A 21235-nucleotide genomic window follows, 5' to 3' on the forward strand; every position below is an offset into this window, starting at 1 on the left:
CTGTTTTCTCAAAATGTGCGGTTTCATCAGAGTATTAAACTCTGTCACTTGTTGGCCGTTCTCAGGATCCCCGTGGCAACACCATTGGCCAGTGGCTGAACGTGTCGTCGGAGCGTAAGATGCTGCAGCTGTCTCACGCCCTCAACCCAGAGGCTGACCAGGGCTACTACATGCTGTCTGTGACCGGAGAGCAGGGCGCAGGGTCGCACCAGTTTCAAGTGAAACAATATGGTATGTTGTTGTTGTTGTCTAGAGTGACACGTGTGTGTTGTGTGATGGTAGCCCGGCATGGACAGAGGCTTCTTGTCCCAAAGTGGGCGTGTCCCTTCGTGCTAGTCCTTCTCCAGAGTCCCACTTTCATTCCAAACTGATGTACATTCCACACTCATATTCATGTGCAGATGAACATTCCACACTCATATTCATGTGCAGATGAACATTCCACACTCGTATTCATGTACATTCCACACTCAGATTCATGTGCAGATGAACATTCCACACTCGTATTCATGTGCAGATGAACATTCCACACTCATATTCATGTATCTGTACATTCCACACTCGTATTCATGTGCAGATGAACATTCCACACTCATATTCATGTGCAGATGTACATTCCACACTCATATTCATGTGCAGATGAACATTCCACACTCATATTCATGTATCTGTACATTCCACACTCATATTCATGTGCAGATGAACATTCCACACTCATTCATGTGCAGATGTACGTTCCACAAAAGGTTGTATATTTAGCACAAGAATATATCTGTTATAAAGTCATCCATGTATTTAGAAGACAGGTTGGAAAACTGTCTTGGTGGACAGCCACCAAATCCATGAAGTGATGAGTCTGACATTTTCACTCGATACACATTTGGCCTACAACCTTTTTAGTTTGTTCTTGTCAGATGAGCAATCCTTCAAGATGACACGCTATACAGCTTTGTTTGTGTTTATATATAATATGTTATACATATATAATATGTATAGCTATACAGGTTTGTCAGTATGTTTTTTAGGATGTTTAAGAATAGTGTAAAGCCAACTGGCACGTTTAGGATAATAAAGTTTTTTTGTTACCATGGCGTCTCTTCCTCCTTTCAGTTTTGCCCAAGTTCGACGTGACTCTCAACAGCCCAGAGTCAGTGAGTGTGGGAGCAGCAGAGATCCGACTGCAAGCATGTGCCAAGTGAGTGACACGGGGACGGGTCATTCTCAGGAAGTGACACGGGGATGTGTAGAATTCTGGGGTAGACCTCTAAAGTTCATGGCCATGCTGCTGGAGGTCCCACGGCTGCTGGAGGCCTTATGGCACCTGGAGTATCAGGGACCGCCCCCGTGATCACGCTGTTTTCCCCACTGAGAGTGTTCATGTGCTTTGCCGTCAGAATGTGTGAAAAACATGGATGCCACAACAAAGGTTAAAACATACGCTCACTAATCTTCAATACAACTGTGTTTGCTTAAAAATATGGGGGAATATGCAGATTTCAAGTGACAAAAATGGCAAATTCCCAAGTTCACATTAAAATTGCTGGACATGAAAGTCCACATGGACTACAGATGAACTACGTGACGACAAAAGTGACGACGAGCCCCCAACTGGGCAACTCCGGTGAAGTACAACAATAACATCTTCAAATAAAGTGATCCGGTGAAGTACAGCGGCCATTAAATGGATACATCTTCACACAGTGATCAGGGCTGCATCCCAAAGCTCTCCTCGCTCCTCCTGCTAGTGCCCCGGAAATCGTTGAAAGCTCGACGACATCGAGGACGTCTCATTTATCTAATTGTTCCAAGCTCGATGTCATCGAGGACGTCTCATTTATCTAAATGCAACCAGAGGAGGAGAGAATGAGGAGAGGAGAGAGGCGACAGCGCCGATACAGCAGGAAATACGAGAGCATCCTATGGGGAAGCGTTTTCAGACGAAATTGTGCGATCATGGTCCAAGTCAAGTCAACTTTATTTATATAGCGCATTTCATACAGAGCTCATTCAATGTGCTTTACATAAACAAAAGCAAACAGGAATAGCTGATAAAAGCATAGAAGGGCAATAGTTAAAGAATGGTTTAAAAAGTAAAGAATAATAATAAAGATCATAAAAAGAACATAAAACGCACAAGGTAAAATAATTTACAAATAAAGAACAATTAATAAGAAAAAAGTAAGTACTTTAATAAAAGTAAAGTAATAAACGACAAGGTAGAATTAATATGTAGAAACAGTTTGGTCTTAAGTCTATATTTAAAACTGGCTACAGTTGGGGCCTTTTTTGATGTCAAAAACCTAACAGTAGGTTTTACTAACAGGTTTTTCACCTGGGACCATGGAAGCATGTCTGATGGGTATTTAGGTCCTGCTCCATTTACTGATTTAGAAACAAGTAGTAGTGCTTTAAAGTCAAGTCCCTGCACTGGCTTCCAGTAAGTCACAGAATTAAGAATTGGAGTAATGTGGCCAGTTCTTTTAGTTTTTGTTAAAATCCTAGCTGCATTTTTGTATCACCTGAAGCTGTTTGATAGTCTTTTTAGGAAGGCCTGTGAACAGTCCATTGCAGTAATCAACCCTGCTGGAGATAAATGCATGAATGAGTTTTTCTAAATCATGTTTTGACATCAGCCCTCTAAGTTTGGCAATATTTTTGAGGTGGTAAAAAGCTGATTTAGCTATCGCTTTCATGTGGCTGTTGAAATTTAGATCACTGTCAATTAATACACCAAGATTTGTAACCGTACCCTTTGCTTTCAACCCTTTTGTGTCAAGGAGAGTGGCAAAGTCTTTCCTCCTTTTTACCAAATATAAATACTTCAATGTTTTCTTTGTTCAGCTGAAGAAAAAATTGAGACATCCAGGTGTCGATTTGTTCTATACACTGACACATAGATTCAAGAGGACCATAGTCGTTTGGTGACGGAGCTAAGTAAATGTGTGTCATCTGCCATCACCCATCTTGCAGTACAGCTGCAGTTTATGGAGGTTGTTTTCACCTGTTAAGCATTGTGATTGTGTTGGTTTGTAGCCTTTAAGCATTGTGCTCCTGTGTGGTCTTTTAGCCTTTAAGCGTTGTGCTGTGTGACCTTGTGGGCCGTGACCTTGACCTTGTAGGCCGTGACCTTGTATCCCGTGTTGTCCCTGTTCTCAGATACACGTTTGGGGCGCCTGTGCCAGGGAAGGCTACTCTGTCTTTGTGTCGAGAGTCGGATATCCAAGGAGGCGATGGCGTTGATCCCACACTATCAGTATGTTGGGAAGAACTGGTGGAGGTAAAGATATACTTCCAAACTAAATGATCAACCTCATAGTTATTCACTCTTCTGTAAATGTTGCCTCAATATGATTGATTTTGATATTAACGAAATTAACATTAAAATGTAAAATAACATTTGTTATGTTTGCCACACATTTATTTCATTTCTGCATTTAAAATGAAGTTATAACAGTAGGGATTAAAGGGCCAAGTAGACCATACTTGTCAACCCTCCTGTTTTTTCTGGGTTTCTGACCTATTTTAACTTTTTTCCCACTGCCTTCCCATCTTAATATTTTTTCCCGTAAAATATCCTAATATTTTAATAACATTAGCCCTACCACCGGACCTGTCAGTCTATGTAGCCTACTGTTGTCCTGTTGCTACCCCCTTGCCCTTCCAGCGAAGCAGATGTTTTCAAAGCATTGTTTTGCTTGCTTGAAGGCGACTTGGTGATATTAGTCTATTTAAGATAACAGCGTGGTTGTTGTGAGCATGATTTTGATGCCAATCTGTAAGCCAAGTAACGGTAGACCTAGCTCTACACCTTGTTTAGCTAGTGCAGCAGTTTTGTTGTATGATCTTCCTGTTGCTATCAGCAAGAATTCTATGTTGATGTTCTTGTATTTTGGGTGAGACCTGGGGGATCTCCCTTATTTTCAACGCTCAATGTTTGACAGCTATGAAATAGACTGACAAACACTTCCTGAGGCTGTGATGCAGGTTTGTGGAGTGTTTAATTGTAACTGTGCTTGTTTTGCCCACAGATGGACAAGTCTGGCTGTGGCTGTTATGCATTCTATATGGCAACATTTACACAGCAAGACTTGAACAAAAAACTGAGGGATATCCTAATATTCAAGGCCACAGTAGTTGAAGAAGGAACAGGTAAGCCAAAGCGACCCTTTTGTAAACCGTTTGTCCACCAAAGGTTCCTTGTCTATATTTCATTTTGTCTTCAGGTATCAGTCGTTCAGAGGTCAAAAACATAGATTTGGACTTCTCTCTTGGGAAACTCTCCTTTGTTGATACACCAAACGTAATTGAGGACGGGGCAGTTATGGAGGGCAAGGTAGGTGAAAAGGTCGTCTCTGCAAACACATCTGCAAACACACTAGTAGTGCATGCACTAGAACCTGCACTAGTAGAACCTGCACTAGTAGAACCTGCACTAATAGAACCTGCAGAGGATCCAGTCCGTCTCAGGAGCTACAGTACCACAAGGCATCAATAGCCACGTATAGGCCATGCATCAATAGCCACGTACAGGCCATGCATCAATAGCCACGTATAGGCCATGCATCAATAGCCACGTATAGGCCATGCATCAATAGCCACGTATAGGCCATGCATCAATAGCCAAGTATAGGTCATGCAACACGTTTACATGGACAGTGTTTTGTTTTTTTCCGGTCATTACACTATTCCTATTGAAATATTTGTGCCGTCTGTCTACACGAGGTATGTTCTCATAGGTGCCAACTCTCACGCATTGGCCGTGAGACACACGCATTTGATTAGTTTCACACGCTCACACGCCACACCCCCGATTTCTCACGCTGAAGTGTCAACCCGGTCGGTCAGATGCCTGAAAAATGAGTTTAGCGATCGACTAGTTATGCTTTCAGAGATGGTGAGAGGGTTCAAGAGCACCCCCTGTCTGTGGAATTTTCTAAATGTTCTCTCATTTGCGATGCTACTTCAGAAGCCGTCCCAGGCGCATCCCCCCCCCCCCCCCCCCCCCCGCATTTCCCCGGCTTCAGGTATGCTTTGAGTATTATTGAGTATTTTTCACGCTGAAGTGTCAACCTGGTAGGTCAAATACCTGGCAGATGAGGTTCAACTAAACTAAACCTATACATATGATATCACACATCATGTGAACGAGCGGAATCTAAGCTTTCCAATGATATTAGCGCCAAGTTGCTGTGATAAATGGTTCGCGAGAAAATTAACATTGAACCGACGTGCAATTTATGCTAATCATATTTGCATTTTGCACACAGTGCACACCCATTACTTTCGGTTTAATATCTCACTAACCCTTCACACAACACGTGGCAAACAGCAAACCATACTGAATACGAGGATATAAAGCATGCCTCTGTGCAATAAGTTGTTGCTGAGTAATCCGGTTTTGAAATTGCAACACATTTCTACATAGCCTCATTGGGGCGAAATTATGTGTAATGTATTCTAATGTAAACTATTTGTCAGTAGGCCTACATACATTTTTGTAAATTGCTCAGCCATAGATTATCCCACTATCATGGTTCTTATATTGTCAGGTTCCAGCCAATCCCACTTACACAGGTAAATGAATATATATTGGCATGCTTCCTAGTGACATTAGTGCAAAAATATGAAGAAAATCAAATAATGAGACACAAATATTGATATAAAGCCTGACATAAGCCATATGCAAACATTCACATCATACGTTTCCAGATATGGCTATCCTGAAAAAGGAAGAGCATGTTATAGGCTATGGCCATTACAATGACCAATATATTATCTTAAATTAACTAGCTGAATAACACAGGTGACCACTTCTGCATAATTTCATGGAGTGCTGAAATGTACACACATTTTTGAACATTTCTGAACTGTGAAATGTAGAATATGTTTTTGTGGTTGTGAACTTATTGCAATATCACCATAACTATTCCACCTAGTGTGCATGGTTATAATTCTGAAGTGCAAAATAGCTTAGCTATAGCACAAATATTTCCATAAAAATAAGCAAATCTGACCAATTTATTTTGAAAGTGCACCTGGTTGATGCATTTAAAAGTATACAAACATTTCTTAAATTTTTACAAAACACCCACCCACTTTTAAAAATTGTTAGGTTGAATACACCACCTCTTCCAATCCGATTGTGATCGGATCAGGCATGTTTATTCCGATTGAGGTGTTTATATGATCATTTTTACTCTGAGCCGTGATCCGTTTCTAATCGGATTAAAAGTGTCCATGTAAACGTGGCTATTGAGTCCTAACGTTTAACATACTGCAGTCCAAATTAAATATTGGAGAGTGTCCTAATCATTACAGTGCATGAAAATGCACTGTTCTGTTATCCGAAGTCTTCTTCTTCTTATTATTATTATTATTATTATTATTATTATTATTATTATTATTATAGTGCATGAAAATGCACTGTTCTGTTATCCAAAGTCTTCTTATTTTTCTTCTTCTTCTAACGCACTTAATGCAGCTTCAACCGTTTAACGTAGAAACTTCATTCAAACTTTGTTACGTAGGTCTTACTTGTGACATCCGGGCTATGTATGTGTTTTCATCTTTGTAACTTTTATACTTTTTAAACTATTAATTAAAAACTATTCAAAATTTCCCCATTGACTTAAAGGAATTATCCGGAGTAAAATGCAATTTAGATTTACGGATGATTGGGGGTACATACATTGAGTTGACATCAAAATCATGTCATTCGGATGTGTTTTGAGAAAGTTCGATTGTACCGTTTTCAGTCACAACTCGTAGCCTGGAAGTGAGCGGGGCATTTCAATTGCACCGCTACAAAACGCTATTTTTATACCTCTTCTACAGTTCCAAACAACATAACACTTACGTGGTAGTGAGTAGAGGGTCCCTAAAGCCAAACCGAAGTATCCCTAGGTCTTTATGTGGTCGAATAGAGAGTCCAGAATGAATTTCATCAAGCCAGTACCTTTCCGGAAATGTTGCCATCTTTGCTGCCTCTTCAGGGGAAAGTCCGTAGGAGTCTTATTGCTGAGTGTGTTGTAACCGTGTTGTAACCGTCGTCGCCGTTTAAAAAAAAAAAAAAAAAACATAGTCCAGTCCACACAACTTCATTTCAATTTCGAAAGAAATACTGGACTGTTTTTTTTTTTTTTAAAAACGGCGACGAAATTGTGAATTTCCAGAGCGTGTTACAACACACTCAGCAATAAGACTCCTACGGACTTTCCCCTGAAGATGGCGGCAAAGATGGCAGCAAAGATGGCAACATTTCCGGAAAGGTACTGGCTTGATTAAATTCATTCTGGACTCTCTATTCGACCACATAAAGACCTCGGGATACTTCGGTTTGGCTTATCCACTCACTACCACGTAAGTGTTATGTTGTTTGGAACTGTAGAAGAGGTATAAAAATAGCGTTTTGTAGCGGCGCAATTGAAATGCCCCGCTCACTTCCAGGCTACGAGTTGTGACTGAAAACGGTACAATCAAACTTTCTCAAAACACATCCGAATGACATGATTTTGATGTCAACTCAACGTATGTACCCCCAATCATCCGTAAATCGATCTAAAGTGCATTTTACTCCGGATAATTCCTTTAACATTGGGCCTTTATGACTTCACAGCAATTAGAATCCTATGGCAGGTGTTCAGGCCACCTGGATCAACTGCCAGTTTCAGGCTTTAAGCATACAAACTGGCCCTATTAAGACTACACATCCTGTTCAACTGCTTCCTCTGCCAAAAACTGTTTCAAAATAAAAGTCCTCACTACAATATTTCACTGTTAAACAATTTAAGCCTTTAAACTACTGAACTTTTTAACTGTTCAGCCATTGTAACTGTTACTTGTCATCAACTATGACTCCTACCCACTGTAGCTAGTTAGCTAAGTTAGCTAAGTAACTTGGTTAGCATAATTAGCATGCTAACATGTTAGCATGCTAGTTAATATGCTAGTTAGCATTTTTAGCAAAACTGCTAAAAATGATTAGCTAAGTTAGCTAAGTCATATGGTTAGCATAGTTAGCATTTTAACATTGTTAGCATGTTAGTTAGCATAGTAACTTGGTTAACATTATTATCTTTGTTAACATAGTTAGCATAACTGCTAGCAAACATTGGAGCCATTCCAACTGTTAGTTATCGACAACTATCTGCCTAAATAATTTAACCATTTCAATTATCAACCTATTTAACTGTTCAGTCATTCCAACTATATTAAACCTTATCTACCAAGCAAATCATTTAACCATATGAACGCATCATATTTTTGCATTTTCATGCACTATATTTCCTTCAGGAAATGCTTTTCTAGTTACAGTGCATGAAAATGCACTGTACTGTTCTTCCTAGGCTTCTTCTTCTTCTTCTTCTAACGCAGTTAATGCAGCTTCAACCGTTTAACGTAGAAACTTCATTCAAACTGCGTTGCGTAGGTCTTACTTACGACATGTGGGCTTTGTATTTTTCATCTTTGTAACTTTTATACTTTTTAAACTATTAATTAAAAACTGTTCAAAATTTCCCCATAGACTTAACATGGGCTGATGACATCACAATAGAGCCGTTAAGCAATTATAATCCTATGGCAGGTGTTCGGGCCACCTGGATCTCAACTGCCAGTCTCAGGCTTTAAGCATACAAACTGGCCCTATTAAGACTACACATCCTGTCCAACTGCTTCCTCTGCCAAAAACTGTTTCAAAATAAAAGTCCTCACTACAATATTTCATTGTTAAACAATTTAACCCTTTAAACTACTGAACTTTTTAACTGTTCAGCCATTGCATATGCAACATGCTAGCATGCTAACTATGCTAACCATGTTACTTAGCTAACTTAGCTAATCAATTTTAGCAGTTTTGCTAAAAATGCTAACTAGCATGCTAACAAGCTAGCATGCTAACTATGCTAACCATGCTAACTAGCTACAGTGGGTAAGAGTCATAGTTGATGACAAGTAACAGTTACAATGGCTGAACAGTTAAAAAGTTCAGTAGTTCAAAACTGTTAAAAAACTGCTAAAACTGCTAAAAATGATTAGCTAAGTTAGCTAAGTCACATGGTTAGCATAGTTAGCATGCTAGCATGTTAGCATGCTAGTTAGCATTTTTAGCAAAACTACTAAAAATGATTAGCTAAGTTAGCTAAGTCACATGGTTAGCATAGTTAGCATGCTAGCATGTTAACATTCTAGTTAGCATTTTTAGCAAAACTGCTAAAAATGATTAGCTAAGTCACATGGTTAGCATAGTTAGCATGTTAACATGCTAATTAACATAGTTATCATAACTAATAAAAATGATTAGCTAAGTTAGCTAAGTCATATGATTAGCATAGTTAACATTTTAACATTGGTAGCATGCTAGTTAGCATAGTAACTTGGTTAGCATTATTATCTTTGTTAACATAGTTAGCATAACTACTTGAAAACATTGGAGCCATTCCAACTGTTAGTTATCATCAACTATCTGCCTAAATAATTTAACCATTTCAATTATCAACCTATTTAACTGTTCAGTCATTCCAACTATAGTAAACCTTATCTACCAAGCAAATAATTTAACCATATGAACTCATCATATTTTTGCATTTTCATGCACTGTATTTCCTTCAGGAAATGCTTTTCTAGTTCTTATTATTCTTCTTCTAACGCAGCTAATGCAGCTTCAACCATTTAACGTAGAAACTTCATTCAAACTATGTTACGTAGGTCTTATTTAGGACATGTAGGCTTTGTATTTTTCATCTTTGTAACTTTTATACTTTTTAAACTATTAATTATTAACTTTTAAAAAATCCCCATAGACTTAACATTAGGCTGATGACATCACAATGGATTAATTAACTTGATTTGCACCTGTATCAACTTCCAGCTGCTCATCTAGGCCCCATCAAAGAATCAGTTTAACTGATTGCACCTGTATCAACTGCTTTCTGTTGAACTAGGCCAACTCTCTCTGTGTCTCTCCATTCTACAAGGATATAAGGCACATTTCATCCAACTTTCTATCCATTCATCCTCTTCAAACCATTTACTCATCCACCCATTAAACTATCCATCAACATCCATTCAACTTTCTGTCTATCAACATCCATTACACTATCTACATTTTTTAAACTATATACTCTGTCTCAGGCTTTAAGCATACAATATGGCTCTATTAAGACTGCAGTTAAGCAATTAGAATCCTAGGCCAGGTGGCCAGGCTATATTAAACCTCATCTACCTAGTTCAGTCATTCCAACTATTAAACCTCATCTACCTAGCAAATAATTTAAGCTTTTACACTATCCACCTATTTAACTGTTCAGTCATTGCAACTATATTAGACCTCATCTACCTAGTTCAGTCATTCCAACTATATTAAACCTCTTCATGTTGGTTGCCAATTAGCACATCATCTGTTTTAACAATATATTTCACACCATATGTTTTGCATTTTCATGCACTAATTCCCTGGAATTGCGTTTTCTAGTTATTCTTCCCACCAAATTTCTGCGTCTAATTCAGCTTCAACCGTTTAACGTAGAAACTTCGTTCAAACTTTGTAACCTAGGTCTTGAAAAGGAGACTTGAGGAATGTATTTTTCACTTTTGTAAACTTTATACTTTTTGAGATATTAATAAAAAACAAGCTTATTTTTCCCCATAGACTTTGTATGGGGACTATGACATCATAATGGGCTAATTAACTTGATTTGCACCTGTATCAACTTCCAGCTGCTCAACTAGGTCCCATCAAAAAGCTAGTTAAACTGATTGCACCTGTATCAACTGCTTTCTGCTCAATTAGGCCATCTCTCTCTGTGTATCTCTATTCTACAAGGATATAAGGCACATTCCATCCAACTTTCTATCCATTCATCCTCTTCAAACCATTCACTCATCTACCCATTAAACTATCCCATCAACATCCATTAAACAATCTGCCTATCAACATCTATTCAACTTTCTGTCTATCAACATCCATTACACTATCTACATTTAACTTTTAAACTATATACTCTGTCTCAGGCTTTAAACATACAATCTGGCTCTACAGATCCTGTTCAACTATTTCCTCTGCCCACAACTGTTTCAAAATAAATGTCCTCACTACAATAATTCACCTTTAAATAATTTAACTATTTAAACTACTCAACTATTTAACTGTTCAGCCATTTCAACTGTCAGTTGTTATCAACTATGACTTCTGCCAACTGTTATCAAATAAACGTTTGTTTTGCATTTTATGTTAATATACAGTATTGTAACGTTTAAAGGTTTCAGGACGCCAAGAGTTATTCAGAGCAAGCTTTTTTTGGCTCACGAACGAGGGCAGGGACACAGACCCAGATCACAATGCACACAGGGCAGGTCAAGAAGACACACACACTACACATACAGGGGAGGTCGCAGCCCCCCACACAAAAAGGATCACACACGAGGGAGAACTAAAAGGGAAACATGTCACACTAAAGACGCTAACTTTACACTTATAACTAAGGAGAAATACAGACATAAACCCCCCGATTGTTCACCCTCGAGTCCCAGCATGCCTTTCGGTGGAGAACGCTAACACAGTCTTTATGCGCCGACGCTACATAGCTCCCCCAACAAGCCGTTGCCGTCCTCGGCAACGACCACGAGGTAGCCACATGCTAGCGTCGGCGCGCGTCGCCCGCCACTCAGTCCAGTGCGACAGTTCCGCCAACTCACGTGGGGTGCACGCGCCGCAGGAGCTCACTCAACGGGCGCCACGCTGCTAGCAATCCAGTTCGGGCGTGCTAGCAGCCACGTGGCCGACCCGCTCGTCACCAGCTCCCTCTCAGCAGCCGCCCTCAGGCTGCCCTTTCCGCGGCGTGTCACCACGGCACTCCTCCTCTCCAGACGGGGCCCTAGGTGGCCTTACAACCGTCGACACTGTACCAAGCACCGGAACTCACGGGTCAACTGTCGCTGCACCTCCGTCGCTCCGCTCCGTTGATTCACCGACCAGGACAGACAGGCTCCGGTTCCGCTGCAGCCGGACAACCGTTGCTGCCTCGCTCCGTTGTCCTGCTCTGCTCCCGGCCCGCTCCACTCCGTCGTGGTCGCGACGAAGGCTTGACCCCCCCGAGATGGCCATGCTATCAAACTCCACACAACGAACTTTTTTTTTTTTTTTTTTTTTTTTTTTTAAAGGCGCCGGCCAACAGGCCAACTAGAACTAGCGCCTAGCACTGCACGGTGCCCCTCACACGCACCCAAAAGTTAGCACACACCAAAACAGTCACACACTAGAGAGCCCTTCCGTCGAAGCTGCCCCACCGTCGTGAGTTCGCTGCCCTCAGCGGCTCCGCCAACCGTCCATCGTCTAGGAACCTCTTCCTCGCCGTGGAGTCAGCGCCCAGGCCATCGCCGTCCTCTCCGCGAACGCTTCTTCAGGCTCCCCTTCCGGCAAGAACTTCTCCCATGGCCGCAGGCAGCTCCAACCGAAAGCTCCTCTCCTCCGTCGGCAGTAGCGATAGAAGGCCCCGAGCTTTTTAGTAGCCCTTACAAGGGCTCTCTCTGCATCCTCTTGCGTGGGCCTCCACCCAGTGATGAGGTCTCCCGCTCCCAGCTGCTCCCGCTGAGTGGAGGCCATGTTCGAAAGTCGCTTCTGTCACCAATGTAACGATTTGATCGCGAACCACACAGTTGTCCAATCAAAAGGTTTATTCACTGGGTACGAGAGCCGGGACACAGATAGACCAAGACCAAGACACAGAACACAATGCAAACAGGGCAGGTCAAGCACGCACACACACTACACATACAGGGGAGGACGCAGCCTCCCACACAAAAAGGATCACACACGAGGGAGAACTAAAAGGGAAACATGTCACACTAAAGACGCTAACTTTACACTTATAACTAAGGAGAAATACAGACATAAACCCCCCGATTGTTCACCCTCGAGTCCCAGCATGCCTTTCGGTGGAGAACGCTAACACAGTCTTTATGCGCCGACGCTACAGTATGTTTTATATTTTCATGCACTGGTAATTTCCTCGAAATTACATTTTCTAGTTTTATTTGCTGACGATACCTTTTGAGTTTTGACCACCAGCCTCTGGTATCTTACCTTCTAACATCTAACAACCTTTCACTAGACTTATGGACTGTACCTTTAAGTATTTTCACATGATGAGCTTGGTGCTGTGTGAGGGAAAGTGATTCAGATACTGACCTTGGTGTTGCAGGATTTGATCGAAAAAAGGAGATTCAGCCAGTTGTCTTGTCTGATCAGTGCTATGAGGTACATTTCTGGAACCAGTGGCAAAGACTAGCCAGCGGAAAGCACAAAGTCACACTGCGTTCATTTTGTGAACTGGTGTCAGGAAGCCTTTCTGGAGCTAAATGTGACCAAGACTAAGGACATGTGTATTGATTTTACACACAAACCACACAAACACAAACATCAATGGGCAGGACATTGAGATTAGTCCAGCAATACAAATATCTGGGTTCCATTATTGACAACAAGCTAACTTTTACCCATAACACAGACATGTTGTGTAAAAAAGGTCAGCAGCGTCTATACTGTCTTAGGAAGCTGGCCAGGTTTAATGTAGATAAATCCCTGATGACTCTCTTCTATAGATCTTTCATTGAGTCAATACTTACCTTCTCAGCCATCTGTTGGTATGCCCTGCTCAATGTGAAACAGAAAAATGCCATTTCTAAAGTCATTAAGGTGTGTAGTAGAGTCACTGGTGTCCAACAGAGAAGTATGTCAATTCTGTATGAGGGAACAGGCAATTAAGAAGGCTGAATCCATCCTGTTAAATAATACCCACCCTCTGCACAGCGAATTTGAGATCTTACCCTCTGGTTCCCGTCTTAAATATCCATTAGCCCGAACCAACAGATACAAACACTCCTTCATACCATCTGCTGTTCAGTTACTGAACTCTAGGACACGGAGATAACCCTCTGCCCCATACACTTCTCTTTCTATTTATTATTTTTCATTCTGTGCTTCGACTCATTTTAATTCTGTTTTTTGACTTATCTTGTAGAAGCGTGTGTGTGTGTGTGTGTGTTTATGTGTGTGTGTGTGTGTGTAACCTTGCATGCTACCTCTGCAAAATAATTGCCCTTCTGGGACAAATAAAGTGTTAATACTACTTTCCTTTCTCTGCAGATCAAAGCGACCCATTACAATGACACTGGCATCGCTGGGAGGATGGTCCATCTGTTCAAAGGTCCGAGATGGAATGCAGAGCTTCTGCTGAACCTGACCACAGACTCTGCTGGAGTAGCCCAGTTCTCCCTCAACACAGCTCCTTTCCCAGGGGACTTTGAGCTCTTTGTAAGTTGTTCACTAGAGTCAGTTCTCCCTCAACACGACTCCTTTCCCAGGGGACTTTGAGCTCTTTGTAAGCTGGTCACTAGAGTCAGTTCTCCCTCAACACAGCTCCTTTCCCAGGGGACTTTGAGCTCTTTGTAAGCTGGTCACTATAGTCTTCTGGTCAAATCAGTGAATGCACTGCAGAAAAGCTACGTCTAGTGTCTATGTGAACATGTATAGATTCTACACAAGCTAATGCTAGTATATTTGAGTCTCTGCGTGTGAGTGCATGATGTGTATATTCTACACAAGCTAGTGCTAGTGTAGTTGAATCTTTGTGTGAGTGTGTCATGTGTATATTGTACACAAGCTAATGCTAGTGTAGTTGAATCTTTGTGTTGGCGTGTGATGTGTAGGTCGTACACAAGCTAGTGCTAGTGTAGTTGTGACGGTGCTTTGTGGAAGATCCAGGCATTCCTCCTTTCTCGTCTCTAATGCTTCTTCCTTTCCAGGCCAGCCTAACTACAGACACCGACACATACAGACCATATAACACCCCATACTATGACTCGGAATCAAAGTCTGTGTCCAGATTAAGAACAGCATCTCCAGACTCGGCGTCATCCAGCTCTCTGTCCATAATAGATGACAAAATAAATGGTGCTCTTCAGTGTGGCAAAGACGTACCCATCACCATTAAGTACACCTTCACTGGGGAGACTTTCAACGCAGACTCTGTGGATGTCATTTATATGGTATGTGGAATACAGGTTCCATTCCAGACATCTAAAGTCATTTGAATACTTTATGTCATTAGTTTTCCTTGTTTGTTGCAGGTTTTATCAAGAGGACAGATTGTTCATCATGGCTTTGCTGAAGCTTCAGTGAAGGGTTCTCCACCAGTAACTCAGGGTGAGGTTTCTTTCCAGTTGTCCGTCAGTGCTGAGATGGCCCCCTCAGTGCAGGTCCTGGCCTACTGTGTCTTACCCAGTGAGACGGTCCTGGCTGACAGCAAAACCTTCTCAACGGAGAAGTGCTTCATAACCAAGGTACCACACTACAGCATGATGTTGTCATGGTAGCACACTACAGCATGATGTTGTCATGGTAGCACACTACAGCATGTTGTCATGGTAGCGCACTAAGGCATGATGGTTGTCATGGAGCACACTACAGTGCAATGGTGTAATGGGAGCACACTACAGCATGATGTTGTCATGGTAGCACAGTTGAGCATGTTGTTGTCATAGTAGCACAGTAGAGCATGTCATGGTAGCACAGTTGAGCATGTTGTTGTCATGGTAGCGCACTACAGTGCAATGGTGTAATGGGAGCACACTACAGCATGATGTTGTCATGGTAGCACACTACAGCACGATGTTGTCATGGTAGCACTCTACAGTGCAATGGTGTAATGGTACCACACTACAGCATGATGTTGTCATAGTAGCACAGTAGAGCATGTTGTTGTCATGGTAGCACAGTAGAGCATGTTGTTGTCATGGTAGCACGCTAGATGAAGGTTGTGGAAAGTTGTTTTTGTCCTCCTCTGCTGCTCTGTGATTGGTTGATAATATGCTGTTGTGTACACAGGTGTCGGTGCAGTTCTCCCCCCCTAAATCGGTTCCTGGAGAGAAGAGCTCCCTGCAGCTGTCTGCTCAGCCTGGCTCTCTCTGCGGCCTCAGCGCTGTGGATCAGAGCATCTACATCCTGGAACCTGGGAAACGACTGAACGCTGACAAGGTTACCAGCACCATGACGACATAGATCTGACCCAGAGGGGACCGGGCCTCTGATGCCCATATGTGTTACTGCAAGGATTAAAGTTCTCCGTCATACGACGGATTTCCGTCAATTTGATTTTAGAAATGTCATATTTGAGATCGATGCAGATCCGATGAGAAAAAAAAATAGTCCCCAGGACCATCACCTTTTCTTTTCCTTTTTTTAAGGCAACTACAAATATTAGGTCCGATGAATTAATGTGTGTGATGGTAAATGTTTAAAGACCTAATAGTGTTCTTGAGAAGCCTACCTCAGCCATAAGTTCCGCTTTGTTTATGTTGTAGCTACACGCTTGTCTCATTGGCCTGGGGCGTTTGCTTAAAAAAAAGAACACGTATGGAGGACTAATAACGGTCTAAAAGTTGGATTATAGTGACACAATCGAGACAGCTGATGAGGGTGGCCAATCCGTTTAACTTTTTTGGATATGATATTGTGAGCTCTATGTGCGAATTCGGAGAAGAAGCGTAGGCTGTGTTCTTTCCGTGCATCAATGTAGACAATTTCTTACTATCGCGAACTCTTGTCAGGGGAGGTCATTCATTTTGGGTGTCACCTATGACTTGAACAGATAGCCTGCTATGCCACCCCATGTAGGATACTATTATTGTTACAGTTTTTAATCAATGCAACTAACATTATGTGTAAAGCGACGCAATATAAACCGTATGCAATGTATTATCCCGTCTGTTATGACATGTACAACAATGTTTTTCACAATTTGCGACGGAAGGTTTTGACTGAGCATGTTAACATAAAATAATAATAATATTGTCATCATCGCGAACTGTTTAGTAAGGGGGTCAGTCGTGTTTGTGACGCACAGACAGCCTTGTAGCCTATTTTGCTTAGGCCTCACTTTTAACGACAGTAGGTTGTGAGTGTATGTTGACAAAAAATAACCATGCAATCAAAATAGTCAACTTAAAACTTTGCTATAAAATATTACTAATTTATAGCACAAAACCATAACCAGTAGGCCTACCAGAACCTCGCATATTAGCGTCATTTGTGTGCATCTATTTGGCAAGGCCACTAGCTATCATGGATGCGTTGTTGCTAAAGGATCAGCGTTGTTGAAGCATCAGCTCTGGTCTGAAGCACTGGTGTGAAGTCGTACGCAAGTAAAGATGAGCAAGTTTACCTGTGCAAGTTCACATAAGGACACCGACAAAGGCAACCATGTCCTATTGTCTCCATGCCAATCTTTAACAGAAAAAATGTCAGATATCTCAATGAACCACAATGACATCAATAGATGGTAAGGTGTTAAGTGTGTTTGAATTCCCTTCCTTGTAGCATCCATTTCTGCATTCTACAGTGGGGACAAGGTCACCTTGTTTAATTATATTTCCTTATTATCTGCATACTTGAGGTTGGAGATATTAAGGCATATCAAGTTTCTCACATACTGGAACTTCAAGATACATAACCTTATGATTTTCTTATTTAGTTCTGCACTGGACTTGAATTACGACAAGCTAACCATCGCAAAGTGTTCTGATGCTGGGAACAGGCAGGTATGGGCAAAAATACATCAGAATGTATTTCAAAATAAAATACCTAATACCCTCATTTTTAATGTATCAAAATAAACTACAAAATACAGTAACCATATTATGTATCAAAATAAAATACTGTATTTTTGTATTTAGAAAATACTCAAAATACTTCTTTCAAGGAAGTATGAAAGCACTGCAAAAAAGCTTTTTAATATCCCAAACATTTAGCCTATTAAAATTATTAGGGATGTCCGATATTGGCTTTTTTGCCGATATCCGATATGCCGATATTGTCCAACTCTCAATTTTCGATTCCGATATCAGCCGATACCGATGTCGATATGTGGGTTATTTTTCCTCAAAACTAATTTAGGTAACATCACATATCTCCTGTTGTGGAATTAACACAACATGCTTAATGTTATTGTGATGCCCCACTGGATGCATTCTTGAATGCAACAAGGGATACCTTCTTATACGTGATTTCTGCAACAATGGTAGGCTAGCCTACTGAAAACGTTTGGATATTCTGTTGTTTTCTGCTGTTGGTTAAATAGATAGACACACATATAGGGACAACACTTGATATTGAATTTATGTGCTACAATGCAGGCCTATTAACTGTATGACAACAGTGGTTTATTTAAACTACATCATAAGGATTTATTTCGTCAGTCATCATGCTCATTTTAATGAGTAAGAATGAAAGTTCTGCTGTATTTATTGCCAACAAAATTCCGCGATATCTCCCGCGAGTCACGTCAGGCAGGCTGTAGCCTTTCTGTCCGGGATGAGCTGCCCTCTGTTTTAGCTCCTCCCGGCTAGCCTCTGAAGATCACGTTCGCGTAGTAAACCAGACCAAGTCAGACTCAGTCCATCTCAAACAAGCCTATTGCAAATCGCAAGTTTAACGTCCGAAGGAGACACTTGAAAATAATTCCAAACCACAGACATAATGTTGAAACAGAGCGAGCAAGTTTGTTACTGCAGCCATCCATGCTTGTTTGTATGCTTCAAGACGCAGCTTGATGAGGTCATCATCTGTGCGCCGGTAAACGCTTAGTCAGGGGGCCTATGTGGTTTCTGTGGGATTGAAATGTTAATTTTTGGAGAGTGGTTGGACTGTCTTTAGAGGTCATTGAACATGGACAAAAATGATGTCTCCATTTTCTTTTACCTGTTTTAACCCTATTTTTGTGAAATTGTATATTTCACTATAATTAACACCATAAATATTGCCTAAATCACTGGCTATGTTGAATAAAGTTCACAAAACAGTTATTTTATTATTTTCAACAGTATGATTGTATGTCAGTATTATGATTGTATGTCAAACAATTAGAGATAAGATCAATAACCAATCAGTTTCACCAAATACACATACCATTGCTGAAAGATGGCAAAATCACTGAATCACAGATGAGACCTCAAACAACATTTAATTCATTTACATATATACAACATATTAGATCTCGCCTCCACAATGTCCTCATCAAAATCTACAACTAGTCTACTAAACCCTATTTGTACTCACCTTCTTAAGACTGGTCTCCCCTTCCTGGATAATGTTTTGCTCTAGATTATAAATAATTCTGTCAGGGCATGTACCACAGTCGTTTAAGACATCTGTTATTAAGCTCTCCCTCAAAAAACCTAGCCTTGTATCTATACTGGTCCTCCTGGACCTCAGCGCTGCCTTTGACAGCATAGACCATGACATACTACTTAGGCTTGAAAATTTGATAGGCATCAAAGACTCAGCACTCGCTTGGTTTAGATCATACCTTCCTAACCGTCAACAATTTGTACAGGTCCATAATAAACCATCTACCCAGATTATGGTAAAATATGGAGTGCCTCATACTCAGTACTGGGGCCCCTGTTGTTTAGCAGATGATATACCTCTCCATAAAACCTGATGAATTAACCCTGTTAGCCAAACTTGACACATGTATAAGAGCTATAAAGACATGGATGACGAATAATTTCCTGCTTGTGAACTCATAAAACAGAAGTCATGGTTTTAGGTTCAAAAAGATGAGGGATATCATATCCACATCACAGGCTACATAGGATCTTCCACTGACCTCATCCACAAGTGTTAAAAACCTGGGAGTTATAATTGACCAGGACCTAGCACTAAGTAATCACATAAAACAGATCAGCAAAACTTATTTTTACCATTTAAGGAACATTTCAAAGATAAGGAAGTCCTTCTCCTTACCAGATGCCAAGAAATTAATGTTTTGTCATCTCAAGGATAGACTATTGCAATGCTATTGCAATGCTATTATGCTGGCTGTAATAATACCTGTCTAAAGAGCTAACCGTTTATTCAAAATGCAGCTGCTCACACACACAAAAAATATATACTTGTCAACATATTTTCCCCATCCTAGCATCTTTACACTGGCTACCTGTTAAAAGTCATTGACTTCAAAATATTACTTATAGTTCTTGGTTGGTTGCCTGCATTGAAAGAGGACACCTCATGAAGAAGCTCTTTTGTCTGCTTCTGACAGAAGAAGCCCTTATCTATGCTGGCAGCAGCTGCTGCTGAACAAGTGTACAAAGTCCCTCTAGATGGACTTGATGCAGTTGCAGGTGTTGCTGCAGGTTCAGAAGATGGTCTACCACGTCTTTTCTGAAGACACTGAGTCCTGCCTGCTTCACATGATTTCTAGTAGCGAATCTTAGCATGCTGATGCTCACTGTTACAGGTGGATTTGTAGCAGTTCCTGTGCCAAACTGCTTTGTTCTCTTGTAAGATAACTGCACTGTAACAATGTAATCGTTGGCTGATCTGTGATCCCCATCTCTATACTCTCTCATGGACAAAAACAATAAATTTGGCATATGTCTCTAGTGATGGTTCATTCACCAGTCCACACATATCTGCCACTGGATACATAGCCCAAAATCTGTTTCTTTTAGAACAGCGGTCCCCAACCACCGGGCCGCAGGACATTCCTAACCGGGCCGTAGCCTAGGACATGAGTTTAAAAAAAAATGCATTCAAACTAAACTAAATTTAATTCGCAATAATGTCATGTTTTTACATGGCATATGCCTATATGCAGTTGTTTGATTGCACGCATGTTTGCATTTTGCAAGGTCTATTTTCTTACGTCCCGCCTTCAACACTTTTACATACAGTAGCCCTATTGCCTTCAGCGCTGCGCAGCCTCAGGTCAGCTCACTTCACTTGATCAGTTCTTGGCGAACGGTAGTGTCACACGAAGTTAGCTAAAGTGCTAGAATTAGCAACAAAAAAACAAGCGTCTTTAGCAGGTCACTGGCCAGAGTGTTTGAGTTGCGAGAGCAGAGATTTCTTACAGAAAAAAAGTCACCGTTAGCTGCACATTTTAGTTATGAGGACTGGGTGTCAAAACTCGCTTACCTGTGTGACATATTCGGGTTGCTTAATGACCTCAACCTGTCACTCCAGGGGAGAATGACGACTGTCTTTAAACTGGCAGATAAAGTCGCTGCATTTAAAGCCAAGCTTGATTTGTGGGGACGACGAGTGGACCGGGGTGTATTTGATGTTCCAAACAGTAGTGGGGGTTTTGGGAGAGACTGAGGCAGGGCCCTTTCTCTCGCAGCTGGTGCGCGATCACCTTGTTGCGCTTTCAAATGAGTTTGAGCGTTAGGCTAC

At 41.1% G+C, this 21235-nt stretch overlaps 1 protein-coding gene across 1 annotated transcript in view; it reads left to right on the forward strand.

Annotated features, from left to right (window-relative positions):
* LOC143130814 (alpha-2-macroglobulin-like protein 1) overlaps nt 1-21235 on the forward strand; it is a 48738-nt gene that overhangs the window by 9719 nt on the left and 17784 nt on the right. The window contains exons 7-15 of the mRNA XM_076290037.1: nt 66-231; nt 1111-1195; nt 3157-3277; nt 4029-4149; nt 4224-4333; nt 14144-14311; nt 14803-15045; nt 15127-15339; nt 15884-16033. Coding sequence (XP_076146152.1) covers nt 66-231; nt 1111-1195; nt 3157-3277; nt 4029-4149; nt 4224-4333; nt 14144-14311; nt 14803-15045; nt 15127-15339; nt 15884-16033 — 1377 coding nt within the window. The remainder of the gene's footprint in view (nt 1-65; nt 232-1110; nt 1196-3156; nt 3278-4028; nt 4150-4223; nt 4334-14143; nt 14312-14802; nt 15046-15126; nt 15340-15883; nt 16034-21235) is intronic.

The sequence above is a fragment of the Alosa pseudoharengus genome, unplaced genomic scaffold, assembly GCF_046254945.1.
Source record: "Alosa pseudoharengus isolate Yale_2024_CS ecotype anadromous, Long Island Sound unplaced genomic scaffold, YU_APseudo_1.1 YU_APseudo_1.1_scf_18, whole genome shotgun sequence".
NCBI lineage: Eukaryota > Metazoa > Chordata > Actinopteri > Clupeiformes > Clupeidae > Alosa > Alosa pseudoharengus.